This window comes from Strix aluco, chromosome 14 (assembly GCF_031877795.1).
Source record: "Strix aluco isolate bStrAlu1 chromosome 14, bStrAlu1.hap1, whole genome shotgun sequence".
NCBI lineage: Eukaryota > Metazoa > Chordata > Aves > Strigiformes > Strigidae > Strix > Strix aluco.
This window is the reverse complement of record NC_133944.1, coordinates 4,622,347-4,646,905: the sequence shown is the minus strand read 5'-3', so window position 1 is coordinate 4,646,905 and position 24,559 is coordinate 4,622,347. Positions and strand designations below refer to the sequence as shown.

General features: G+C 39.2%; 1 protein-coding gene across 3 annotated transcripts in view; it reads left to right on the top strand.

The window, feature by feature from the left end:
- The window catches only part of CDH13 (cadherin 13), a 516,496-nt gene that overhangs the window by 474,128 nt on the left and 17,809 nt on the right, over nucleotides 1-24,559 (top strand). For 2 of the 3 annotated variants that reach the window (XM_074839584.1, XM_074839582.1), the window contains 3 exons: nucleotides 3,149-3,291; nucleotides 19,140-19,373; nucleotides 20,674-20,912. In XM_074839584.1, the coding sequence (XP_074695685.1) occupies nucleotides 3,149-3,291; nucleotides 19,140-19,373; nucleotides 20,674-20,912 (616 nt within the window). Of the gene's footprint in view, nucleotides 1-3,148; nucleotides 3,292-19,139; nucleotides 19,374-20,673; nucleotides 20,913-24,559 lie in introns of those variants that run through there. The other variant, XM_074839583.1, reaches the window with a different exon arrangement.

The window sequence follows — 24,559 nt, the reverse complement described above, 5'->3', positions numbered from 1 at the left end:
CTGCCCTTGTTTCATTTTTTTGTGCATACCTTTGTTGCAAAGTTATAAAAACAACAATAAAAAAAAGAAACAAAGAAGTGAAATGAAATAATGATCTGCATTGTTACTATTCTAGTAACTCATTTTAACAGGAGATAAAGCCCACGTATTGATTAATGTTTAAATGGTTATTAAGTGGAAGGACATGTTGGGATGACGGAATGTCGCACTATGCACTAGCATTTGCCTTTGATTCTTTTCCATGTACTCCCTAAGGGCTAATTTCTGCTCCTGGGGAAGCCACTGTGAAAGTCTGAGTGACACCTGTGGGAGCCTGAATAAGCCAAGCATTTTCAGTGTTTGTCTCTTTTTCTCATAAATTCCAAAAGGTTCTGGTTTGCAAATTTGTCCTTTAATTTATTTTAACATAGTAAAAGCTCATAAAAATGTGGAATATTTTGTGGCTGTGTATATATTTATATATATATATATATAGAAGTTTTGATCCTGAAACTGGCTGCCTGAACACCTGTGTGTTCCTATGTACCATGGAAGAGGCAATCTGGTTCAGCAGCCCTGAGGAAGTTGCATTTTTCAAGCCTCAAACAGTCTTGGTGAAGAACAGCAGTCACGTGGAGAGTGTTGTCTGTTAGCACCTCTGAAATTAGCTGTCTTCATCTTCTGCAGGATAATATCAACTCCCCTGGAGGCACACCAAAGAAATTTTGAGGCAACTGATGATTTTTTTGATGAGAGGTATTTCTCTGATGAATTAAGAGATGGCTTTCTGCTAAAAGTGATCTTGTTTTTCAAAGACAAAACTCAGTATTTTATCTTTGGACTCCCATTCTTTTGAAATAAGAGTACTTTATCCATCTTTGAAGTATAATGTCAACCCATGGAATAGTTTATTTAAATGGACCTGCGGGTCACATGGCAAATTCATAGGGATTCTGGAGCCCTGCGTTTTCTAAGGCATAAATTCAAGTCTTGCTCTGCCTCCAGCTAATCCAGTTATAATGGATACGTGATCTGCGGGCTGCGAAAATATGTCTGTGTTTCTGTCCCTGTATGTCTCAGGCCTGGGTACCTGTATGTGCACTGCCTCATTTATGCATGAAGAAACCAATTTGTCCAGAACTTTTCCCCTTTTAACAATTAAGTTTTCTTCCTGTGGAATAGTATGGTGTCCGTGTCCAAAATTTATTATTCAAAGGCTATCATAAATCAAATCCATTCTAATCCTAATTTACACGGGGAAAAAAAGTCTTTGCTTAATGACACCTTCCCATGGCGTTATTTCAAATGCTGGAGGGCAAGTTCCTGGGATGAGGGACGGAAGAGATCCATTCTTTGGTTCATTCAACAGTCTTTTACAGTGCCGTCTTAATGACAGAATTTAAACTTGAGCCATGCACGAAGTCAATTGCTTTTGTTTTTCTTTTACCTTTGGCCAATGGTCAGACCTACTGCTCAAACACAATAAAATTTTCTGCAACAATAATGAATGATATTAATGGCCATCTGGGACATCTACCAGCTCTGCCTAGCTTTTCTGAGATCCCAGCAAAATTCCAAAGTTCTCAAACTCTGCCAGATCAAAATAACTCAACCATGAAAAAGCTCGAGTTATACAGGACTGAGGTCTGGAATGAGGACTTAGGAGGCCAGAGGCAGCTGGATAGGACAGCTGCACATGCCTCCTTATTGTTAGTATGATAAAGGCCACCCCTTAACAGTCTGCTAGAGGGATCTAGCAACTAATCACAACTTATTTTTCTGCTTTCCAGAGGGCACAAGAGATCAAAGCAAGACTCTGAAATAAGCATTCAATGAGACCATGTCTTTCTTTGGCCTGCAATTTATTCTTTCTTCTTCTAGCAACTGCCATTGTATTTCATTTTACTTCTTTTTTTCCCCTCCAACAACGTTATTTTTGATTATTCCCTCAGGAAATAGTTGCACTGATAAATTATTTTTGGCAGCATTATGACATGGGACACCTCTTACATGAACGTCACTAAGAGGCACTGGCCAGGCACATACTCATTAAACAATTGGACATTAATGTCCATTACTTATAATTTAAAATGTCTACAGAAGATTGTATGGCTGTTTATGACCTATAACAGTTAATTACAAAAAAGAGAAACAGGTTATTATACTAAGTATTGATTATATGATTGGAGTTTTGATTTAAAATATTAAGACATTTCATCAGAGAGGGAATTGGTACCAGTCAATTCAGCTCTGTGGTGTTAAATTACTTAGTATATTTAGTGGACTATAGAATTAGACCCTAATCATGAACATTTTTATGTGTATTACTTCAGTCAAGTAGGATAGTTCTTAGTGCATAAACTCCATAATCTCTCTAAATATTTTCAGTATCAGGGCCTATTTATATTTGTGCCTATTAGTGCAAAGAAAGTGCAAGTGAAATATTTATTGAGGGATCTGACAGACAGCATTTTCAAATCCTTATTTAGACAAATGTGGTTGAATTGTTCCAAGATTCTAAGCATCTATTTGAAACCATCAGAAGCAGGAAACTGCAGATCACCAACTGCAGAACAAATGTATGCAAACTGGGTCTGCATAATACCAGCTCCTGTTAGACCTAATGAATCCATAGTCTCTTTTTGCTACCATACCCCACAATTTATTACGTTTCCAGCTTCACCCAAAATAACTAATTGTAACACAAAAATGAAAAACACTCAAAAAATAAATTAAAATTATAACTCCTAGTCCACCCAGACTTTTTGAGTCTGGAAAAAGGAGGACCCTGAGAGGATTCAGGAAGTCTGTGAATACCAGTGTTGATGCAGAGGTCCACTGGAAGAGTTCAGATTCTCTGGCTGTGTAACACAGCAGTAGGAAATAGGTCCTACATAATGTTTTAAATACTGATTTCTATACTAAGTTTTGGGACATAGGCATCCAAAGAAATTGACTCAAACCTCTCTCTATCTCTCCATTCATTAGATAAGCCTAACAATAATGAACTATCTCAAAGGGAAGACACAAGGTTTAAATTGCATTTTTTAAGTGTTAAGAGCTTCACCCCACGAAAGCCAGTGAATGCAAAGACATATTCTTTTGTAGTAATGTAATTGTTTTATGTCCAGATATGTAACTTGTTAACAACTTCTATGTTTTTATTTAGGTATTCGGTTTACAAGGATCCAGCAGGCTGGCTAGAAATTAACCCTACCAACGGTACCATTGGCACCACTGCTGTCCTGGATCGGGAATCTCCTTATGTTCAAAATAACATCTACACTGCTCTCTTTCTGGCAATAGACAGTGGTGAGTAACTATTATGGATCATATTTGTTAAAGTATATGACTTTTTTCCTGATTGAAATTTTCTGTTCAGAAAAGTGCACATGTAAATTTAAGGGTACACTTCAGCACTTTGCTAGGTGGCCACCTGAAGGTATCGGAGATCTTTGTCACAAAGAAAAAACAGGAATTAACTTAAAACTTCAAATTTAGAACAGCTTTGATTTAAGATTACGTCTCACATGTATTCCTACGCTGGGATCTTAATGCTAGATGCAAATATTCTATGAACATTCTTGGAAAGTAATAAATCATCTTTATCAGAGTTAATTTCTTCATAATATTTGAGCAGTTAGAAAGCCTAAGGCACCTAAATACCAATAACAACTCATCCCTGATATGCTGAATTCTATTCAATACCATGACAGTGACAATAAAAACATAAGTAAAAACCCTTGTTAAAATGCAGTATTTTTTACATATTGTGTGGATTAAAGTTCCTTCTGTCAAATATAATCAAAATTAAACTATTTAGTGAAAATTCAGTGAGTGACTTTGGAGCAGAGAAAGAGAGATAAAATCCTGAACATTCCAAATCTCCAGAGCTAAAGGCACAAAACAAATAAAAGATTTGTCTGTAATATAACAGCTAATATGCTAACGCTTTTCCACAGCTGCAGCTGGTTTAGCCCTGGTGATTAATTGTAAAATGTTCTTTTTAGGAGCGTAATTCTACATTTTTGTAACCACATGACTCAGGGAACATTTGCAGGGCCTGACAGGAAAAAGAAAATATCGCCTTAAGTATAAAGGAAAAAAAAAATCTGCTGAGATGATGATTTACTTATACATTCATATACATATTTTTCTTAGGAAATTTCCATGGAAAAATGTAGCACTCAACTTACTTCTGTCTTTTACTTGCTATTGGACAAAGATATTTTAAATGCATCTTAAAATCTGGTACACTGGGAAATGTCATCTTACAGTGAGAGTAAAAATTCAGGCCAATATTATGAAGGGATTATCAAAAGAACAAAGTTGTGTATGTTTTAAAAGTGGAGTCAAATATCCTCAAAGAAAATAGATGGAGGAAGAAGCTGAATATTTTCAACTGTGGAAACCAGTCTGACAAAGTGTTTTTCTGGGTGTACCTTTATGTTGCGCTTAGGGCAATAATACACATTGCTGATCTATTCTAAGCCAAGAACCTCACTGCTAGGGGACTCCTCTTAATGCCCAGAATTTTTTCCATTCTGGAAAAAGAAGAGAAGGGGAAGGTGCCCATGCACTGAACAGCAGAGCAAGAGAAGATCTATAATGTGGGTTAGAGAAAAGGAATCCTGTTCAGTTGAGGTACTGAGTCAGCGTCTAATTCAAGAGGCTGTTACTGTGTTTATTTGTAATTCTGCAGTACTGTTTAGCACAGGAGCTAATCTACTCCAACATTATTGACTTCTTTGAATGAAGTAATTAGAAACCACATGTGTGCATTTAGTACTGTCGTGCTAAGATGTTAATAATGAACATTCAGAAGTATTGTACTACTTCACTGTATGTAGCTTAGCCACATGTGGAAGTGGCAATAAATAGCAAAACTTAAAGAGCTGATATTAACCTTGTGGTCTGTATCACCCCTGGATTAATTGCCAAACATCTTGTGAAACATATTAAACTTAGAGGCAGGTTGGTAACTGGAAAAATTATCTCCAGGTCTATATAAATATATGAGTGGAATTTGTGGGAGTTGAGAGGGGCAGGAGCTCCTCCAGAGCCTCAGCCTCACTCGCACACAGGTACTTGCCTCTGGTCACACCTGGGCAGGAGAGTGGTGCTGGGCCTGCTGGAGAGCACTGCTTCTCGCGGGGCCAGCCAGTGGCAAGGCCCTGGCCAGCTTTGGTTCCCTTGCAGTCCAGTTGCTTCCATCCACAGAGGGAGCAGTGCTGTCTTTGCACAGAGGTGCTGCCGGTCTGAAGTCTCAGTCTAGACTCTGTGGCTAAAGCAGCCAAGGAAATTTTAGAACTGATTTCAACGGGTAGGTTTGGGGGGTCTGCCTTGTCCCCCATAGTTACGACTAGGACTGATAATATCCCTGGAAGGTGTTCCCCAACTTATTTCCAGGCCACTGATAATTCTAACTAGCAAAGCTGTGAAACCCGCTTCATTTTTCTAGCCATCACAGCTAATGCCCATCTTGAAAAGGGATATTACATTAGATGACAAGCCAAATTGTGGTAGAATAATATGAAATGAATACATGAGTCTTTCAGGACTCTAAAAGAAGGTTCTATTAACTTAAAAAGGAAAAAAATCAGATTGAATATGACTGTATGCATTCTCTTTAAAACAGCATTGTCCACAAACTGCAAGTCTCTTTCATCGGGTTAGTAAGTGCAGCCTAATGCCAGGGAATACAGTTAGGACTTTTATGTGACAGGGCAGCCAAAGGCAGGATTAAGAATTGCAAAATGAGATAGGGAGGTAAATTGACAATTCAGAGGCATTTCCAATAGAGCAAGTCATTTGCTTGGGCTAACAGACTTGGGGCAAAAAGGAGGGAGAGGAAAAAAACCCCATACTTAATCAGCCATACTTCTTTCAAAAGCATTCAGTGTAGGTTATTATTTCCTTTGGCCTGTCATCTTATCTCTAAGTCAAACCTGAGATGTGCTAGCACATGCACTGAGGAAGTGTGAGCTGCCATAGACTTTCCTTTCCCTAACTGGGGAACACAGAGCAGCTCAGGTGGTGCCCGTGCACAGCGCAGCAGTGTGACACCGCTCCCAGCGGAACACAGAGCGCCCGGGCCCAGTGCCACACTGGTCCTCACCAGGCTTCCGAGGCTCCGTTAGAGCTCTGCCTGTCTGTGGGGCCACATCAACAACGCCTAATCCTCCTTCCCCCAGGTTTCTGACAGCGCTAGCAGGAGTTTCTGTAGCGTTAACGTTGTTAGTTGTCAGTATAAGGGATTGCAAACTTGACGCTTACTGTGCAAGGGTGTCTGTGAGTTGTGCGCTAATTTTTAACAGTATTTATGATAAGGCGAGGTTCTAAAATCAAATAAAACCTTGGACCTTAGACCTTGCTAAAGGACCTTAGACATACATTAAAACAGTAAATAAACATATTATTTTCTATCAGTATTCATACCATATAGAATTTATATAATTACAGAAAAGATACTGTTGTCCCATCCATGGTCACCTCTTTTTAAAATGACCTTGCATTCGAGTGCTATCATGGGTGAAGAGTGGAGACAGCTGAAAACAAAACTCACAGTGCTGCTTTTCTCCTACCCTTTCACTGATGGCAATAGAGAATCTGTCACTGGATTCAGCAGGCACTGGCTTCAGTGCAGGGGATAAGTGCCAGGGCAATTTTCTTATTTGTAAAATGTTGAAGATTTCTGTCAGAAGTAAAACCAGGAGGCTTCATGCTTCGTAGTTCTTTATATAAATCCATCACATCTTTATCTTTTTTCAGTAAATCACAAAACTATTCTTTACCAGTAGGACAGTAACCATGAATGGACCATAGAAAATAGAGTCATTCCACTGCAGAAAATAATTTACTTGTTTATAATATTCTTTCTGAACTTGATGATATTATTTTTCAGCATTATCAAATTAACTTCAGAGAAAGGTAGTTAAGTAAGAATCGTGTTATTTCTGATCTAAACAGCTCCTGTGCCTTCCCAAACATAATAGAAACAATGTGTAAGAGCAAATTTGATGGACACAGCATTAATTTTATAGATAATAAAGCTTGACCTTTTATTAGGGGAAATTTCACTTTAAAAAGGACTTTTTGGAAAGAATATCCTAATTTTCTCTGTACTTTTGATTTCAGTAAAGGTCAAGGTAGTGTCTTTAGAATTTGAAAACTTTTTATTAAAGAATTGTGTGGACATAGAGTCTCTGGTCTATTAAAGAAGAAATTAAACACTGGTAGGAAATATCATGAAGCAGAGTTAACACATTAAAGTGTCATGAACTGTGTTTAATCTGAGAATAAGCTCATAATGGGACAAAGTCAGGTTTATGCAAACTTGGAAAACACCAGAGGTTTCATTCAACTAATAAAAGTGCCAATAACAATGATCATTTTATTTCCTGAATTTAGCATTCTAATCACAAACCCCAATGTAGTATCACGAGTGTACAGTGCAGTTATTGGGAGTATATCTGTAAAACACACATATGTTAAATACAGACAAGAAATTATTTGAGTTTGAGAAATCGGCTTAGAACAGACTTTCCAAATTTGCTGCGTGACTTATGTTGTAGTGTCATCCTAGAGATTCTATTACACACTGGAGTATTTGGGACACCTATTGTAAAGCAGAATACCCGTATGTTTTTCTCACAAGGTCTGTCATGCTAAAAACTCTCCAGGAATGGCCTTCTTTCCCCTGTATTCTGACAGTTTGAGTCATTATTTAGAAAAAGTAAGGGAGGAGAAAAACATTAAAATTTTGGAGGTGAAGCTAAAAAATATCTGGAAAATGTGTGAAATGTAAAAAAGCTAAAATTGGTTTCTCCTCTTCCTTTAGGAGGGATGGATAATAAAATATATCCAGATTTACCTTAGCTATGCAATAATCAGTCACACTGTTGCTGCGGGGCATGCAACCCTAGTTAATGTCCCCATTGTGAAACTTTTTCTGTCTCTTTAAGGAAAAAAAACTTTGGTTACCTTTGTTTGCCCGATACATGTTAAAACCACCTATGCTGTTGAAGTATGTCAGCTGCTGGTGACAACTGGTGAAACACTAATACCCAGTCTTGCTCAGCTGGTTAAATGCAGCTGCCAACTCCCGTTTGCTTATGCCAGGTGGGTGGCACCACCCACACAAAGCAGCAATGTTCTCCCTCTGAGACAGATACTCTGATCTAGGGGAAGTGTGTGCCACCTTCTTCCCCTGCTGTTCTCATCACCAGGGAACTACTGAGACAAAAATTGGCAATAGAAGTACTTCTATTACATTAAACATAGAGGAGGATAAATGTCATTAAAAATGGGGCATCACAGAGTTAAGGGTTCAAAATGTTACCTGAGGTAGCTTTAAATGTACTAAATCACAGTAAGCCCTTGCTTACAGCAATACTCATGAGTGAAAACAACTGTTTCTTTCTCTGAAAGTGGTTTGCTCCCTCCATGACATCACCACCCCAGTGTTTGACATCACGAGCGTTTGCAGGGCAGCGGTCGCAGGCAGGATGTCCAGCAGCAGGGCTGGGCGGCAGGAAAGAAGCGTCAGGAGCAGTGCCCTCCATTTAATGAGTATATGTATTTGAGCAAGGTAGAGGTTAAGAGAGATGGAGAACTATAAAAAGATGTGATTCTAGATTGATGTGATTTCAGTGTTTGCCTTGAGCTACAATGGCCAGTTTAAAAAACCACAGCTTGGGTATTGCTTCTGTGACTGTGGCCAGTTGCACGTGTACAGACTAGCCAGCTGAGCAGCACTATTTCATTTTCCCTGTTGCATATGCCAAGCAAAATGAGGAAGTGAGTCAGGGTCTAGTTTTCACTATTTTTCCTTGTTTCCAAGGATCAGCTGAACTACACCCAAGCAATTCCAAATCTCATTTATTGTGCAAGTCTCAGTACTCCTAATCATTAAAAAGAAAAATTATCATTCTGTACTATGTGTAATGAACAGTAACAGACAACATCTAGAAAAAAACTGGAGTAACAAAGAGATGTGTAGCAATTTGCAATTAGAACTTTTCCTTACATGTATCTAACCTGTCTTCTTGCTTCATGATGTACATAATTAAATTACCACAGATTGATTCCACCTAAAACATGCTATTTTTGAAGAAATCAGGCAATTAGTTGCCATGGCAACCCAATTAAGCCAGTTTTATACCCCTTATCTTAATTGCTGTATTAATTGAGAAGAGAAAATAAATTGAATACTCATCCTTTTCTTGCCATTTCAAATTTCAGTAAAATATGAATTGCACACAAAATATTGTTTTAATTTGTCATCACAGACTCATGATTAGAAAAAGAAATTAGAATGCCGAAAACAGTATTTAAGACGGATGGCATATGTCAGCAGCAATTTGATATGCTGAAAGAGCTGTGCTCTTTTGAAATGTAATTACTCAAAAATAGGATCTGCATATATTATTTCAGTGAATGAATGAAGGATTGTAACTTTTAAAGACTATTTATTTTACAAATTTTGAAAAATATCTATATGACAATACATACACAAAATGCGTAGGAAATTTCAACTCATGGGAAATTTGGGACCTCTTTTATACAAAATGTCAGCACATGGCATTTATGAGACCAGTTTTCAAGTATGTCAGATTTTGAGCAGCACACCCAAATCTTGGTATCTTCCCACTCTGCTGGTTCCATTTACTTTGGTTGAACCATTAGGAGAGTTCAGCTTGAACACAAAATGTAATGGAATACGCCTGTCTGAATGGGATTTATGCCTGCAGTGAGGGTACCTGCTGCCAAATCACCTAGTATGCACACATATTCTGATTAGAAAAACAGCATATGGAGGGAAAAAAAAGAACCATGAGGGAGGAGACAGACATTTGTGTTTAGATTTTCACAGCAGTATCATTAGAAAGCATGAAGCATTGTTTCTCACAGTCCATATTTGAAGTATAGTAATTTAAAGAGAGAACATGTTACTTAGCCTAACCACGTACTGCACAGTCTGGCTGCACAGCTCCCTCCAAACAATTTGGGAACTTCTACAATGCTCTTTTCATTTTTTCTTCTTCTCCTTTCTTGCTGTATTCTCCTTCAGGCAAATATGAAGCTGAAAATAGAGAAATAGGTGAAAAATCCATATGCAAGGAGAGATCCTAGGCAGTCCTACATTTTACAGTTAGTTCCATGGGAGTGAAATGTAAGAAATTCTGTAGGCATCATTGCAGTTCCAAACTGACCTCGATATGACTGTCCTCGATATGATTCAAATGTAGTTCATAGAAGTTTTGAGACAAGGCTTTATTCATGATGGTTCAGAGGAAAGGTAATTGTGCCAGAAATTAGCAAACCCACATTCTCAAAGGCCTTTTTTCCTGCTCAAATATGAAGGAAAATTGTTCTTACTATAATTGGTCATTCATTTTGTATCTGCGTAACTTTGTTAGCCAGAAAAAAAGTAGAAGTGGGGAAAAAAAGTTGGAATTGAGCTTTCTGGGTCACATAAGTGATAGTAGTGCAAGTGGATTAGAAGCTGCTGCTAAATGGTAAACCATAAATATTCTAGTAAAATTTAGAATAGATGAATTTCCACTCTGTCAGCTTGAGAGGAAATCTATATGGCAATGGATACCCTATTGCTTGCTCTAGGAAATAAATGGCCTTGTAATTTCTGCATCATGGCATAGAAGGACATAGATAATATGTATTCATTTGATGGTGCTGGAAGCTTAATTTAATAAAAAGAAATGAGTACAGAAATCTTTTTACCATTCATAATGAGCATGTGAAAAGGGACAGTTCATGCTCCATTCTTCCTAAAAACTGTTCTGGCTTCCAGCAATACTGTGGCTTAGATCTGTGTGTCAGCTGGATTCTCTAGAATGGTTGATTTTTCTTCTTTGGAAATTTGATAAATATTGCCAGAATCCAAGGTCTCTGGCGTTCTTTAAAAAAAAAAAAAAAAAAAAAAAAAAAAGAAGTATAGCAGTTCAAATTAAATTCCTTTTTTTCATATTTGTTTCTAATTAGATTTTGTTATGTAAATACATTTACACAAATATTCCTTTGCTGTAATGACCAAGTTACAAACCATTAGGGTTCTAAATAGAGAAGATTTCCTATGTTCAGATTTTGAGACCATTAGGTGAACTTTCTAAATATAAGTGAAAACATGCAGTCTCATTCTCTCCAAGTCTTAACACTTTTTGGTTTGTGGGTCTGGCATTTTTCCTGTTAGTTGATTATCAATGCTTTGTAGCTTAGCTCTGCCACTAAACAAATTATATTATTTACAAGTAAACTGACTTTCATCTGATTTATTCAAAGCCCATTTTCACACAGCATGTGGAAATGTACTTTTTTGTGTTTGATATTCCTTGTTCTCCCTTGTGCAACTTGTTCTATTTTAGATCAAGTCAAGTCTGGCATCAAACTGAAAAAAAAGAATCAAACTAGAAGGGATAACATTTCTTGAGGACTTTCCTGTTGGTTTTCACAAATTAAATGAAATTTTATTTACCTGAACACATATTCTTGTTATATCCAATTTATTTAGTTTATAATATCCTTTAAATCTTAATATAAACATATTTTAAATACCCAATTCTAAGAGTAAAAAGAATACAAAAAATACATGTCAGTTATTCCAAAGAGGGATTCAAAAATTTTAGAACTCAGCTCAAGGTAGGATGGACAACATCTGTTTAATTCTTTGATTTTGGGTTGTCTGTTGACCAAAGAACATTATTTTATGTTCTAAGCAGCAATGTTCAAGCAATTGTTTTACTTGGATACATTCTTAAGAACCTTTCCACTGCTTTAAGGAATATGCATCTTCATTTTCAAGGACACTCTAAACTCACCATAATTCAAATATCCAAACCTGTTTGTTTTCTAAGTTCTGAATATGTTTTTGAATGCTTGGAAAATGTAATCAGGGTCATTTAGGCTAATCTTGAGCTTTACTGCAAATTGGAAAGGGAAAGCTGGAAGAAAAGGATTAAATCTTCATGACTTTTTTTCTTTGAGGTGCATTTAAACAACTCTTTCATCTTGAAAATGTTCTACCACTTAGAACAATGTCTCTGACCAGTTTCTGTGAGTACATGCTGGCAATTTAGTGCAGATGGATGGCTACTTTTAACTGCCCTTATGCTCAGCTGTAGTCCTAGAAGAGAATATAGTGTCTAAACAAGATAACGGTTGTGATTCCAACAGTGAAGTGCCCGAATGGTTTCTTCCACTGTTGCTGTTGTTGATAGAGCTCAGTTAGTGGAGAAAATAGCAGGTTGACATGGCCCAGACACCATGTAGCCAGTGTTGTGTTCCCCGAGGCTTCCTTAGCATGAAGTGAAAAAAATGTGTGAACTCAAAATGCTCCATGAAAATCACACTTTGAGTTAAAACATATAAAAACCACTTTCATATTAATAAATTGAGGCTACATAGGTATTAGCATCTGCATTGACTCTTTTAAAGCCTGCACAAGATGTGGTGAGACATTGAGACATGACTGTGGACTGATTCATGCAGTGTGGATCCTTCTGTCAGGCTTTCATGAAGCTAACAGTAGGAAGACAAGATAGAAGTGCAGGTGTGTTTACATCATGCAAAGAAATAGGGTGCTGTGTAGCAACCCTCAGTCACACTATGAGGTTTTCTTTGGATACCCCCAAAAATTAAGTCGTCAACTTTCATTGACTTTTTAGGGGTGTTTGGCTTCTTATTGTGTGACACATCAGAAAATCTTACCTGCTGTGTGGCAATTCCTAACTATTTTTGCTGTCATTTCAAATAAATGAAAGCTGTTGCTATTTGAATGTGCACTGATTAGGAGTGTCTTAATTTAGTTTCAAAGCAGTCCAGATACTGTCTTTAATTTCACGGAGCACAGCTCAGCCATATTAGAAATCTGTACACAACAGCATCACATTTCTGTAGAAAAACTAGAAAGTGGAACATGAAATGGCTCTTCATGTCCATAAAAATGTTATGCTCAGATTAAATGCATCATCAGCCATTCAACCATATGATTGCTTGTTAGACATGCCATTTTATACAAGTCTTGATACTTAAGAGAAATGTCATCTTAGTCCATGGCCATCATTGTGCATAATTGGTATCTTTTAAGACACTAACTACCTGATTGGCAGAGTCATTTGAATAGTTAAATGTCTAAACGCCGTCACTGTTCCTATGGGAACTTTTTGGGCCAAAAATGAATGCCAGTTTTCAAATTTCTTGACCTTGTGTTTCTACAGAGGGCTTATAATTTAAGACTTTACACTAATAATTCTAAATTATTCTGCATGGCTTTTCATCAAAATTCAAGTAGACAGAAGTATACAAAGTATCTGTTTCTATAATACTTCTTTTGAAACTATTTTTTTAACTGAAGTTAGCAACATGGTTTATTTATACTGATAGCACTAAAATCCAATTGAACATCTACATCTTCTGGTAACAGGCCCTTGCATTGCAGAGTCCAGTTCCCCAACAACAGATCCCATCATATTCCATGGCACTCTGTCTCATAAAATATAACTACTTTGTTAGTCTATTTCTCACTTGTTGCATCTTACAACAGCAGTAGCTGTTGCCTAACTGAAGACTGCTGTTAGAAGCTTTGTATGCAGTCTAATGCCAGGATACAAAGACATTACCAGTCCTGACCCAATTCAGATAAGTGTATCATACATTTCCAATTGCAGCATGTTCTAATATGAATTTGTACTTTTTTAGTGTTGCTGATCAAAGTCTCAGTCCCACAGACCTTAACTAACTTGAAAGATCCTACCTGCATTTTGGACTCATTGGAGATTACTTCTTAAGGTGCTCAGTCTTGCTCTAGATTATTAAAATCAGGATTCAATATCAAGCTTTCAGTTTCTTTCAGTATGAAATTAGTCATCCTTCAGTCTCTGTTTTAGTAGCTTTTACACACGTGAGTAATGCTCTTCCATTCATGTGCATATTCACAGCTATGCCGCTTGTGGGAGCCTTAGCAGGAATTTGAAATTATCTCTCTCTCAAATGGCTCTAAAGGCACCTAAATGTTTAAAGTGTTCATCCTCAGGAAGAATGGCCAATTCAGTTCAGTGACAAAACTCGGAGCGGAGCTCTTTTGAAAAGCTGCTCCCAAGGGTTGGTGGACAGAACCCTTTATGTCTTGGTTTGCATATTAATTCTCCTTTCAGCTGCAAGGTTTTACAATACAAATTAAGAGAAGTTTTATTTCAGAATTAAAATATGCTACAGAAATCTTTCATTTTAAAACCAAAGCTGTCTGGAGATCATGGGATTTTTGAATTATTTCAAAGGCATAATACTGTCAAATTTATGAAAGTCATATATTCCCAGTGGATATGTTGTGACCATTTTTCCTTGATTCATTTTTTGTTGTATTTTTTATGACATGTGTGTTAACAAGCTTCAGTTTATGACCTTGACATTTGCCTATTTTTCTTTTGGAGGTCTTCATAAATCACCAAAAGATTTTGTTTAAATCATTATAAATAAACCAACCACAGAATAAGTCATTGAAATGGACAGAAGCAATTTCCTTTCTCTCTATTTGTGCGTAATAGTTGACTGGCCCATAAAGCCATACAAAGAGAGTGAAACATTTGCCTGGCAGAGAAAATGCAGCCATATCTGCATTTGACAAAATAACAGTACATTCATAATGCTGTTGGCTTCTTAATTTCAAAAGGCAGATTTTAATATTACTGACTTCAGAGAAAGATAAGAAGGGCAGTGCATAAGACATTATCAGTCCAGTGTGGAAATAATGCATTCAAAATTAAAGACAGCAGTTTAATTAAGTGCATGAAAGGCTGGCTTTTATGATCATATTTCAAATACTTGAATGTCTTTTCATCCATTCTGCCGTATGACTTTACTTAATAATATATCAAGAACAAAAAATGTATTGGAGTCTTTCTGCAAATTCAATTAGTCCAATAAAAAGTGAAAAATAATTTCTTTTTCATTAAAAAGAACTCAACCCTAACCCTTCTGATGACAAAGTGCAAGATGAGGAGGGGGTGAAAGCTAAAGAACTATGAAAATTTTGCCTTTGTTATGCATTTATGTGTGCATGAAATGGATGAAGTGTCATCATTAGTAACATTTGTTATTGAAAGGACTAATTGCATTCTGCTACAGTTAGTAGTTTATCAGATCCAGACCACAGGGTATTTACTTCTCCCTTAGGATGCACTCACAGTGCAGCAATAATTCCACAGTTTATGGGGCTGCTATAGGCAGGGTAATTATGCTAAAGTGTACCTCTTTCAGTGCTAAACTTAAAAATACCGTGACACATTGCACTAGTGCTTTACAGGTTAAGTGCAACCTCTTGAATCCTTTCTACCTGCTAAGGGTTTATAGCTAAGGGAAGTGCAGAGATCATAGATGTTGTGTACTAAATGAGAAAAACAAGTAACACAACCTAGAAGTGCAGCATTTCACAGGAGAAATTAATAAGTACAGTATACAATGAAGGAAGGAATGTGCATTTGGAAAAATTTGACATCAGTTAAAATGGGATAGCAAAGGGATCTGTAATAAGATATTGAGCTTTAGACTGAAAGCAGCAGGTTACTGGCTCAACCACGGCACACATCTGTAGTGACTGAAAGTTATTACCACTTGTCAGCTCCTCTCTGACCTCCGTGAAATGAGGTGCTGGTCTCAGTCCGACTCCCAGTGGGCAGACATCTCCGTTACAAACATTTCCAGTGCCACGGCTGGTTTGTCAGTCACAGCCTTGGCACAAAGGCTTGTAGCCGTACCATGGTGAATAAACATCATCCTCACCTCTGAAGCCGGTTCTTTCGGGTCAGGGCTGAGGCAGGCTGGCAAATAATTTGAGAAAGCTTGAAACTCCACTGCTAACACAGCATGGCTCTGGGTAAATAAAAGATCTCATTTTCCAGAGTTGCATGTTGACAGGTTTCACTTCTGCTGACATAACTAAACGGGGCCCTAAGGGTTGCTGGGGAATGACCTGGTCCTGTTCTGTTTATGGGCACCCACCATACAAATTGATTCCTCTCTGCTGTCATTTTTCCTCGTCTTGTTCTCGATTCTTTTAATATCATGCTGTCTATCTGGGGGATGTTTCCTACTACGTTTCTTTCAGTATGTGTTCATGACTCCTGTGACTGGAGTGTTGGAATTGAAGGACACAGGCTCTTTAGGAAGGACAGACACAGGAGATGAGGAGGGGGTGTCACCCTCTGTGTCAGTGACCAGCTGGAGTGCACAGACATCTGCCCAGGGATGGATGAGGAGCTGACTGAGACCTTATGGGTCAGGATTAAAGGGAAAGCAGGGACAGGGGATGTTGTAGTGGGGTCTGCTACAGGCCACCCGACCAGGAAGACTGAGCAGATGAGGCCCTCTACAGACAGATGGGAGCAGCCTCACTTTCACAAGCCCTGGTCCAGATGGGGGGCTTCAACCACCCTGATACCTGTTGGAGGGACAACACTGTAGCACATAAGCAATCCAGGAGGTTCCTGGAATGCGTTGATGATAACTTCCTTCTCCAAGTTCTGGATGAGCCACTGAGGAGAGGTGCTGTGCTGGACCTTGTTCTCACCAACAGGGAGGGTCTGGTGGGGAGTGTGAAGCTCAGGGGCAGCCTTGGCTGCAGTGACCATGAAATGGTGGAGTTCAAGATCCTTAGGTGGTGAGGAGGGCACACAGTGAGCTCGCTACCCTGTACTTCAGGAGAGCAGACTTTGGCCTCTTCAGGGATCTGCTTGGCAGAGCAGCATGGGATAAAGCCCTGGAGGGAAGAAAGGCCCAAGAAAGCAGGTTGATACTCAAGGATCACCTCCTCCAAGCTCAGGAGCGATGTGTCCTGACAAAGAGGAAGTCAGGTAAGAATGCCAGGAGGCTGAATGGATGAACAAGGAGCTCCTGGACAAGCTCAACATAAAAAGGAAGTGTACAGAGGGCAGAAGCAAGGACAGGTAACCTGGGAGGAATACAGAGAAACTGTCTGAGCAGCCAGGGATCAGGTTAGGAAGGCCAAAGCCATGATAGAATTAAGTCTGGCCAGGGACATCAAGGGCAACAAAAAAAGCTTCTATAGGTACATTGATGATAAAAGGAAGACTAGGGAAAATGTGGGCCCTCTCCAGAAGGAAACAGGAGACCTGGTTAACTGGGACATGGAGAAGGGTGAGGTACTCAATGACTTTTTTGCCTCAGTCTTCACCAGCAAGGGATCCAGCCAGACACACCACCCAAGACTCAGAAGGCAAAGGCAGGGACTGGGGGAATGAAGAACTGCCCATTGTAGGAGAAGATCAGGTTTGAGACCATCTAAGGAACCTGAAGGTGCACAAGTCCATGGGACCTGATGAGATGCATCTGTGGGTCCCGAGGGAACTGGAGGATGAAGTGGCTGAGACACAATCCTTCATATTTGAAAAGTCATGGCAGTCTGGTGAAGTTCCCACTGACTGGAAAAGGGGAAACATAACCCCGATTTATAAAAAGGGAAAAAAAGACCTGGGCAACTACAGGCCAGTCAGTCTCACCTCTGTGCCCGGCAAGATCATGGAGCGGATCCCCCTGGAAACTGTGCTAGGGCACAGGGAAAATAAGGAGCAGATTGGTGACTGCCAACATGGCTTCACTAAGGGCAAATCGTGCCTGATGAATGTGGTGACCTTCTACAACAGGGTACAGTGTTGGTAGATAAGAAAAGAGGAACTGACGTCATCTACCTGGACATGTGCAAAGCATCTGACGCTGTCCCACATGACATCCTTATCTCTTAATTGGAGATACATGAATTTGATGGGTGGACCACTCCATGGATAAGGAGTTGGCTGGATGGTCGCACTCAGAGAGTTGTGGTCAGCTGCACGATGTCCGAGTGGAGAGCGGTGACGAGTGGCATCCTCAGGGGTCATGTTGGGACCGACGCTGTTTAACATCTTTGTTGGCGACATGGACAGTGGGATCGAGGCACCCTCAGCAAGTTTGCCAGCGATACTGAGCTGTGTGGTGGGGCCGACACTCTGGATGTGCCATCCAGAGGGACCTGGACAGGCTGGAGAGGTGGGCCCATGTGAACCTAATGAAGTTCAACAGGGCCAAGTGCAAAGTCCTACCCATGGGTCGGGGCAATCCCAAGCAGAAGTACAGGCTGGGTGAGGAGTGGATTGAGAGCAGCCCTGCGGAGAAGGACTTGGGGGTATTAGTGGATGGAAAACTGACTCTGAGCCAGCAATGGGCACTCACAGCCCAGAAAGCCAACTGTGTCCTGGGCTGCATCAAGAGCAGTGTGGCCAGCAGGTCGAGGGAGGGGATTCTCCCCCTCTACTCCACTCTCGTGAGACCCCCCTGCAGTGCTGGGTCCAGCTCTGGGGGCACCAACATCAGAAGGACACGGACCTGCTCGAGCGGGTCCAGAGGAGGCCACGAAGATGATCAGGGGGCTGGAGCACCTCCCCTGTGAGGACAGGCTGAGAGAGTTGGGGGTGTTCAGCCTGGAGAAGAGAAGGCTCTGGGGAGACCTTAGAGTGTCCTCACAGGATTTAAAGGGGCTACAGGAAAGGTGGGGAGGGACTCTTTATGTAGGGTGTAGGGATAGGATGAGGCGTCACGGTTTTAAACTCAAAGAGAGTAGATTTAGATTAGATATAAGGAAGAACTTAGCTACTGTGAGAGGGCAGTGAGACACTGGCACAGGTTGCCCAGAGAAGCTGTGGCTGCCCCCTCCCTGGCAGTGTTCAAGGCCAGGTTGGACGGGGCTTTGAGCAAAGGTTGGACTAGTGGAAGGTGTCCCTGCCCGTGGCAGAGGGGTTGGAACTAGATGATCTTTAGGTCCCTTCCAACCCAACCCATTCTATGATTCTAAGAACAGATTCTTTTCCAGATATCTATTCATCTCCTAATCTCATTTTAGCTTCAAAATATTCTTCTCCCAGAAGTTTCCTTAGAATAATTATCCATACTGTAGAGAATCAGACAGTCTGCATTCTGAAAACACAGCAACAAATTTACAATAATGACTCCTCAGTTTTTGAAAACAATAATTTTCATATAACGGAGGTAAGAACTATAAAAATTCTTTCCCTTTGCAAGCATGCAGGTACAAATAAGAGCAAGTGTTTATGGAATTGTGATCTAATAAATATATGTTTGTTTTTTTCATATAGGTAATCCTCCCGCTACAGGTACAGGAACTTTACACATCACTTTGGAGGATGTCAATGACAATGTCCCATCCCTTTATCCAACACTGGCCAAAGTTTGTGATGATGCAAAAGATCTCAGGGTAGTGGTACTAGGAGCATCAGACAAAGACCTTCATCCCAATACAGATCCATTCAAATTCGAACTGAGTAAGCAATCTGGCCCAGAAAAATTGTGGAGAATCACCAAGCTTAACAGTAAGTCTGTTACATTTTTTTCTTATGCATTTAATCCTCCCACCCCTCCATCCCAGTGTATTCACCCTGAGGCTGCCCATTATGTGAATTCTGGAGCAGTTGTGCATGAAAGTCTTGCAGGATGGACCCATCGCTGCTGCTTTACACCGTGTTGGTTTTGTTTGGACCAGCTGTCTGGTGGGACATACTAATAGTCTGTCTGCATTTTCCCTGAAATCTGAACTTTTTTCCTCTTTTTATTATGTTGACCAAACTTTTCTCTTTGCATTAAAGAAAGGCTACTAATGACTTACAGTTTTGTAAAGATTATCATATTTTATGGCATGGAATTTACGTGCATGAGATGCACAAGGCTTTGCTATAGGACAGCATGAAACTTTTCCATGGGTTTTAGCAATGTACTTGAAAAACTTTCTGAATTTAAATTAAGTATTTGAACTCTTCACAAATAAAATACCCAAATGCACTGGGTCCGTACACTATTGGTAAGAGGATCAAAGCACATACTGTGTAATTGCAGAAGGTTCGCATGGCAAATTGTGGGCACAAAGTACTACATTTTAATGTAGATTATTTCCATTTGTTTTCTAGCATGTATTATTTACCTCTTGTCTCTATCGAATCTTTTAGCAGTTCATTTCATATTCTTCCTAGAAAAAGCTAAAGACAGATGTGATGTCTGTACCTGCTTGCAGAACAAAGTGGAGGAGTCATTTTCTTTGTTCTCCAAACATCAAACCACTGCTCTGTTAAACCCCCTAGAAGAGTTAGCACCCTCACCTGGGCACCGATAGCTGTACGGCCCACTGTTGCTCAGGTGGAGCAGATCTGTGGACCTGAAGGGGCATTATGTGCCCTCACTGCCTTCTCAGTCAAACTGGGGAAGCATTTAAAGAGCTTTGTCTGTACTTCCTTGCAAAATGGGGCTTTTTTTCTTTGACAAATATATATACACTCTTGTGTTGCTTTGGTGATGACATGCCTTAGGATTTCTTAGTATATTAGTTTTCACAGACAAATTCTGTCAATTATTTGCAGACCAAATTATGTATTTAAACAAAAGGGGCTCTTAAAATTAAGTCTTTTGGTGGGGCTTGGAATAAGTTTGCAATTAGCTCCCAGCCCATGAAAGAATTTCTGTACTGCCTCTTCTTACCTCCAATTCAGCTCTTTAATCTTTTCTTTAGAGTGTTCTCATTTTTTTTCCACGAGTAACTGTGATATGTCTGATATTGTTTGCAGATTCTTCTTCCCTTCCAAGCAACCACTATTTGGCTAATTCTCACCATATCCTTTGCAGATACTCATGCCCAGGTTGTCCTGCTTCAAAACCTGAAAAAGGCCAATTACAACATCCCAATCTCAGTGACAGATTCTGGAAAACCGCCTCTGACTAACAACACAGAACTGAAATTACAAGTGTGTTCCTGCAAGAAATCCAAAATGGACTGCAGTGCGACTGATGCCCTTCATATCAGCATGACCCTTATCCTTCTTTCACTCTTCAGTTTATTTTGTAAGTCTTTTCCTGAACTGTAAGTAATGAAATATTATTTAGCTGCTCATTTGTATGCTGCATAAGAAAACCTACCAAGAGAGAAGTTAAATTCATACATTGATTTCATAATGGAGTAAGTTTGGGGGGGGTTTTCCTGAGGAAGAAGCTACAAGAAAGAGGGAGGGGAGGGTTTTTTCATAGTCAAAAAATAGCAACAAATGCCTGGTTGTCAAATTAAGAAATAGAAGCAATAATTTTAAGAAGAATCAAAAAGAATTAGACCTAGCATATGATAAACTAAGAAGTACCAGCTGTAGCAGCAGATTTGTGAGATGCTTGCTTTCATCTCTCCCCACTTGAATTCAATTCAAAAACAGAAACAGGAGATTAAAGGTGTTCTTGTAACAATAGCGGTTCTGGGTCACCATGAAAATGAGTACTGTCTGCTTCAATCTATTCCTCTGTATAAAGTGCGCAAGCAACTGGAACATGAGGAACTTATTCAAGATTCTGGGCTTAGAGCCACCCAGAATTGATAATCAAATTGCAAGTCTGGGTTGGAGGGCAGAGAGAACTGATATGTAAAGGAAGCTTCTGCTGCTTCTCAGAAAGCTTTCTAAAAGAGACACAAAATTCCTAATTTGAATTGGAAAGACTAAAAAAAACAATCCCAGAATGACTGAACAGTAGCAATGCAAAGCCATGGAAACCCAGCTTCTAACCTCGATGTGTCCCTCGTTTGTCCTGTGACAGTTTCCAGCAGATTTTTTTTATGCAGTATTATTTTGAGTTCCTTATCTGTTAAAAAGGAATAGCTGTATCTTCCAGCTATGATAGTAAATCTGTTATTTCAGGATTATTACCATCATCTTATGTTAGTAAAATACATTGTATGGTGAATTAATACCTGAGCCATGGTGAAAGGCCTTATATTCTCGAGGAGATAAAATCTACCATGAGGCAGAGATAGTTTACACATCTGAGGCTCGGTGTATGCTTGATTACACGTCTTGTCAGATTTTTTCTTATAGTATATTACTTTTATCCCAAAAGGTTAGCATGAAGGTCATTGTGAGAGAATTAGAACTAGCTAATGTTTGTGATGCTCTTTGAAGATGAAAAGGACTATATAAATGCTAAGTGCAAATTCACGTTCTTTGTTCCAATTGGTGACATCTGAAGTATCTCCGTTGGCTTTGGTTCAGTTATTCTGGGTTCAGTCTGCTGGAACCAACTGCAGACTTCAGCTGTTAGTGTCACGTACTGTCAAATATTTTTAACATATTACTCCTATCGCATCAGTGATATAAATATGCAGCCCATTGATTCAAACATATTCTTGTTACCACTTCATAAATGTTGCTGGTGCTATGCTAAGCGTGACTTTCACCACTGGAATTACTTTCTTATCTGACATGATTTACACTTGAACTTTATTTACATTAATGCATCTGCTCAGAATACAGTGAGGTAGAGAAAAGCTTTTTGCTTTTGAAAGTAATCATGTTGCTTTTTCCTAGCTCCAAAGAAGTCTGATCTTCTTCCTTGCATTTAATTATAAAAAACAGTTCTAGGTATTGGAAAGCTCTCCTTGCTTTTATTGACTACAGATCTTCTCTGTGAGCAGAATATAGGCCCCTGGCATGCAAGTTGTGCGTGGTGCTCTGAATGACAGAGGGATTCCCTCTCCTACTGTAAAAGAATAAATAGCAGTGAATAGTCTTTACACTGTGAAACAATACAGACATGCCTAGAGCCTTTCTGCAACCTTACAATCGTTCAGAGTACTGTAATAAGTATGGAGAGAGTTGTAATTTTAAACAAAGAGTGGAGTAAGATTACGCACATAATCTGCCAGCAGTACAATGTTCCAGTCTGTTATCTGAGTAATAAAACCAAGACAAAGGGAAATAGTGGGTGAGTTGAAAGGGAGGGGAAGGAAAGATCTCTCTTCTGGGACAGAGGCTGTTTTATACACAGTTGTTGTGAGTGAGAGCATGAATTCCACAAATAGGCTTCAGCATAGAGAGACTTAATCCTCAACACAGGACCGCATTTTTTTTTGCTAAAATTTGCTACTATTCAGTTGCGTGGTTTGGGTTCACCCAGTCACACAGAGAGAGCCTGGTATTCCATGTCTGGTACCATTACCTAATCATGCTTATGCAAAGCCAGCAAGCATAACGACTTCCATAACCCTTTTCTTCAGGTGTAAATGACTACATGGAGGCATAAAAGAATGAGGTTAGGAGCCAGTTAAAATAATGTGGTTCTGTATTTGAACTTCTCTAAAATGTGCTGGTATCATTGCATTCCCAATTCATTTTCACACATAGTTTTTTTTATAACTGCGATTAGTTCATTGCAATGTTTTGTATAGTCCAAATATTTATCAGAGTAATCAAAGATTACGATGCCATAAAAACAAAGAGAACTTTAGTGCTTATTGAACAGATGAAATATCCCATTTCTAGTGGCAAGTTATGGGTTTAATTTTTGCAAAAGCCCTTACGTGGCTCACTTTGCTCCCGATGTTTATGTTTTATGAGGCTCTTGTTCCTAGGAGGTAAATCCTTCAGTCAAATGAACTTTGTTATTCATGCCAAAGTATTTCTTTTTGTATTTGACATCTGGTGTGAGGATAGATAGCCCTATGAAAGAGCTGTTCATGGTAAAATTGCCCTGCATGAATCTCCTCCCCATACAAAACATCTTGGTATTATCATTTAAATGGTGCAATTATTATCTATACTTAGAATATGTGCCTCCTTTGTAAATCATGGAAGAAGTCATATGTGGTAGATTTCTGAAGTATCTGAGCATAAAACTGAAGAGCCTGATTAAAACTGTAATGCATGCAAAAAGCAGCAGTTTCGCCTATTCGGCAGCTGCCCTACTGTGTTCAGTATATTGAGGGATAATGGGATACAGACTGCAGAGTTGCCCAGAAGCCCTTGGAAAGGTACATGTACTTGGAACAAGAAAAATTTAGTTCTTGTCAGCCAGAAATAGAAAATAAAAGATGTCAAAGTATATGGGCAGACTGCTGGTTTTCCACAACAAAACAGTAAGGTGTTTGGTGGAATTAAAAGATGGTGAATACAGAGTTGATTGAAAAAAGGAGCATGGTTGCATATTTTGTACTTAGCCTAATTTATTACCACTGGGAATCGCTGAAGTCAAGCTGGAAAGATGTATAGTGGTTGGGTTGAGAGAATTTTCCAAAGTTATAATAGTTAATGCCAACAAATATTGGAAAGAATATTGAGTCTTACCTGTCATTAATGCAGACACCATGTTTAAGATGAGACCTAGTGGAGTAGCATCATGTCCTCTGTCAGCTTTTCCTAGCCACTGCTGGGGTCAAGATAGGACCAAAATGTTCAGATATAATTTAGAGTTTAGTAATTCAGATCGAGGAAAAAGAAAGATCGAAAAATAGATCTGGGTTCCTAGTCAGGGAGAAGGACTACAGAAATCAGTTACTTGAGGAACAGAAAAAGTGGGAGAAAGAGAAGGCATGTTATAGAGCATGTCTGGTGCTGGGTCTGAGATTATCCATGTTGTCCCTTACTGCTGTATTGTCTCAGTCATGTTTTCAACTGGCACAGCTCAAGTAGCTCTGTTCAGAATGAATGTAACCAAAGTGAAGTGCTCAACAAGACTAGAATTAATTATAAAAAAAGTT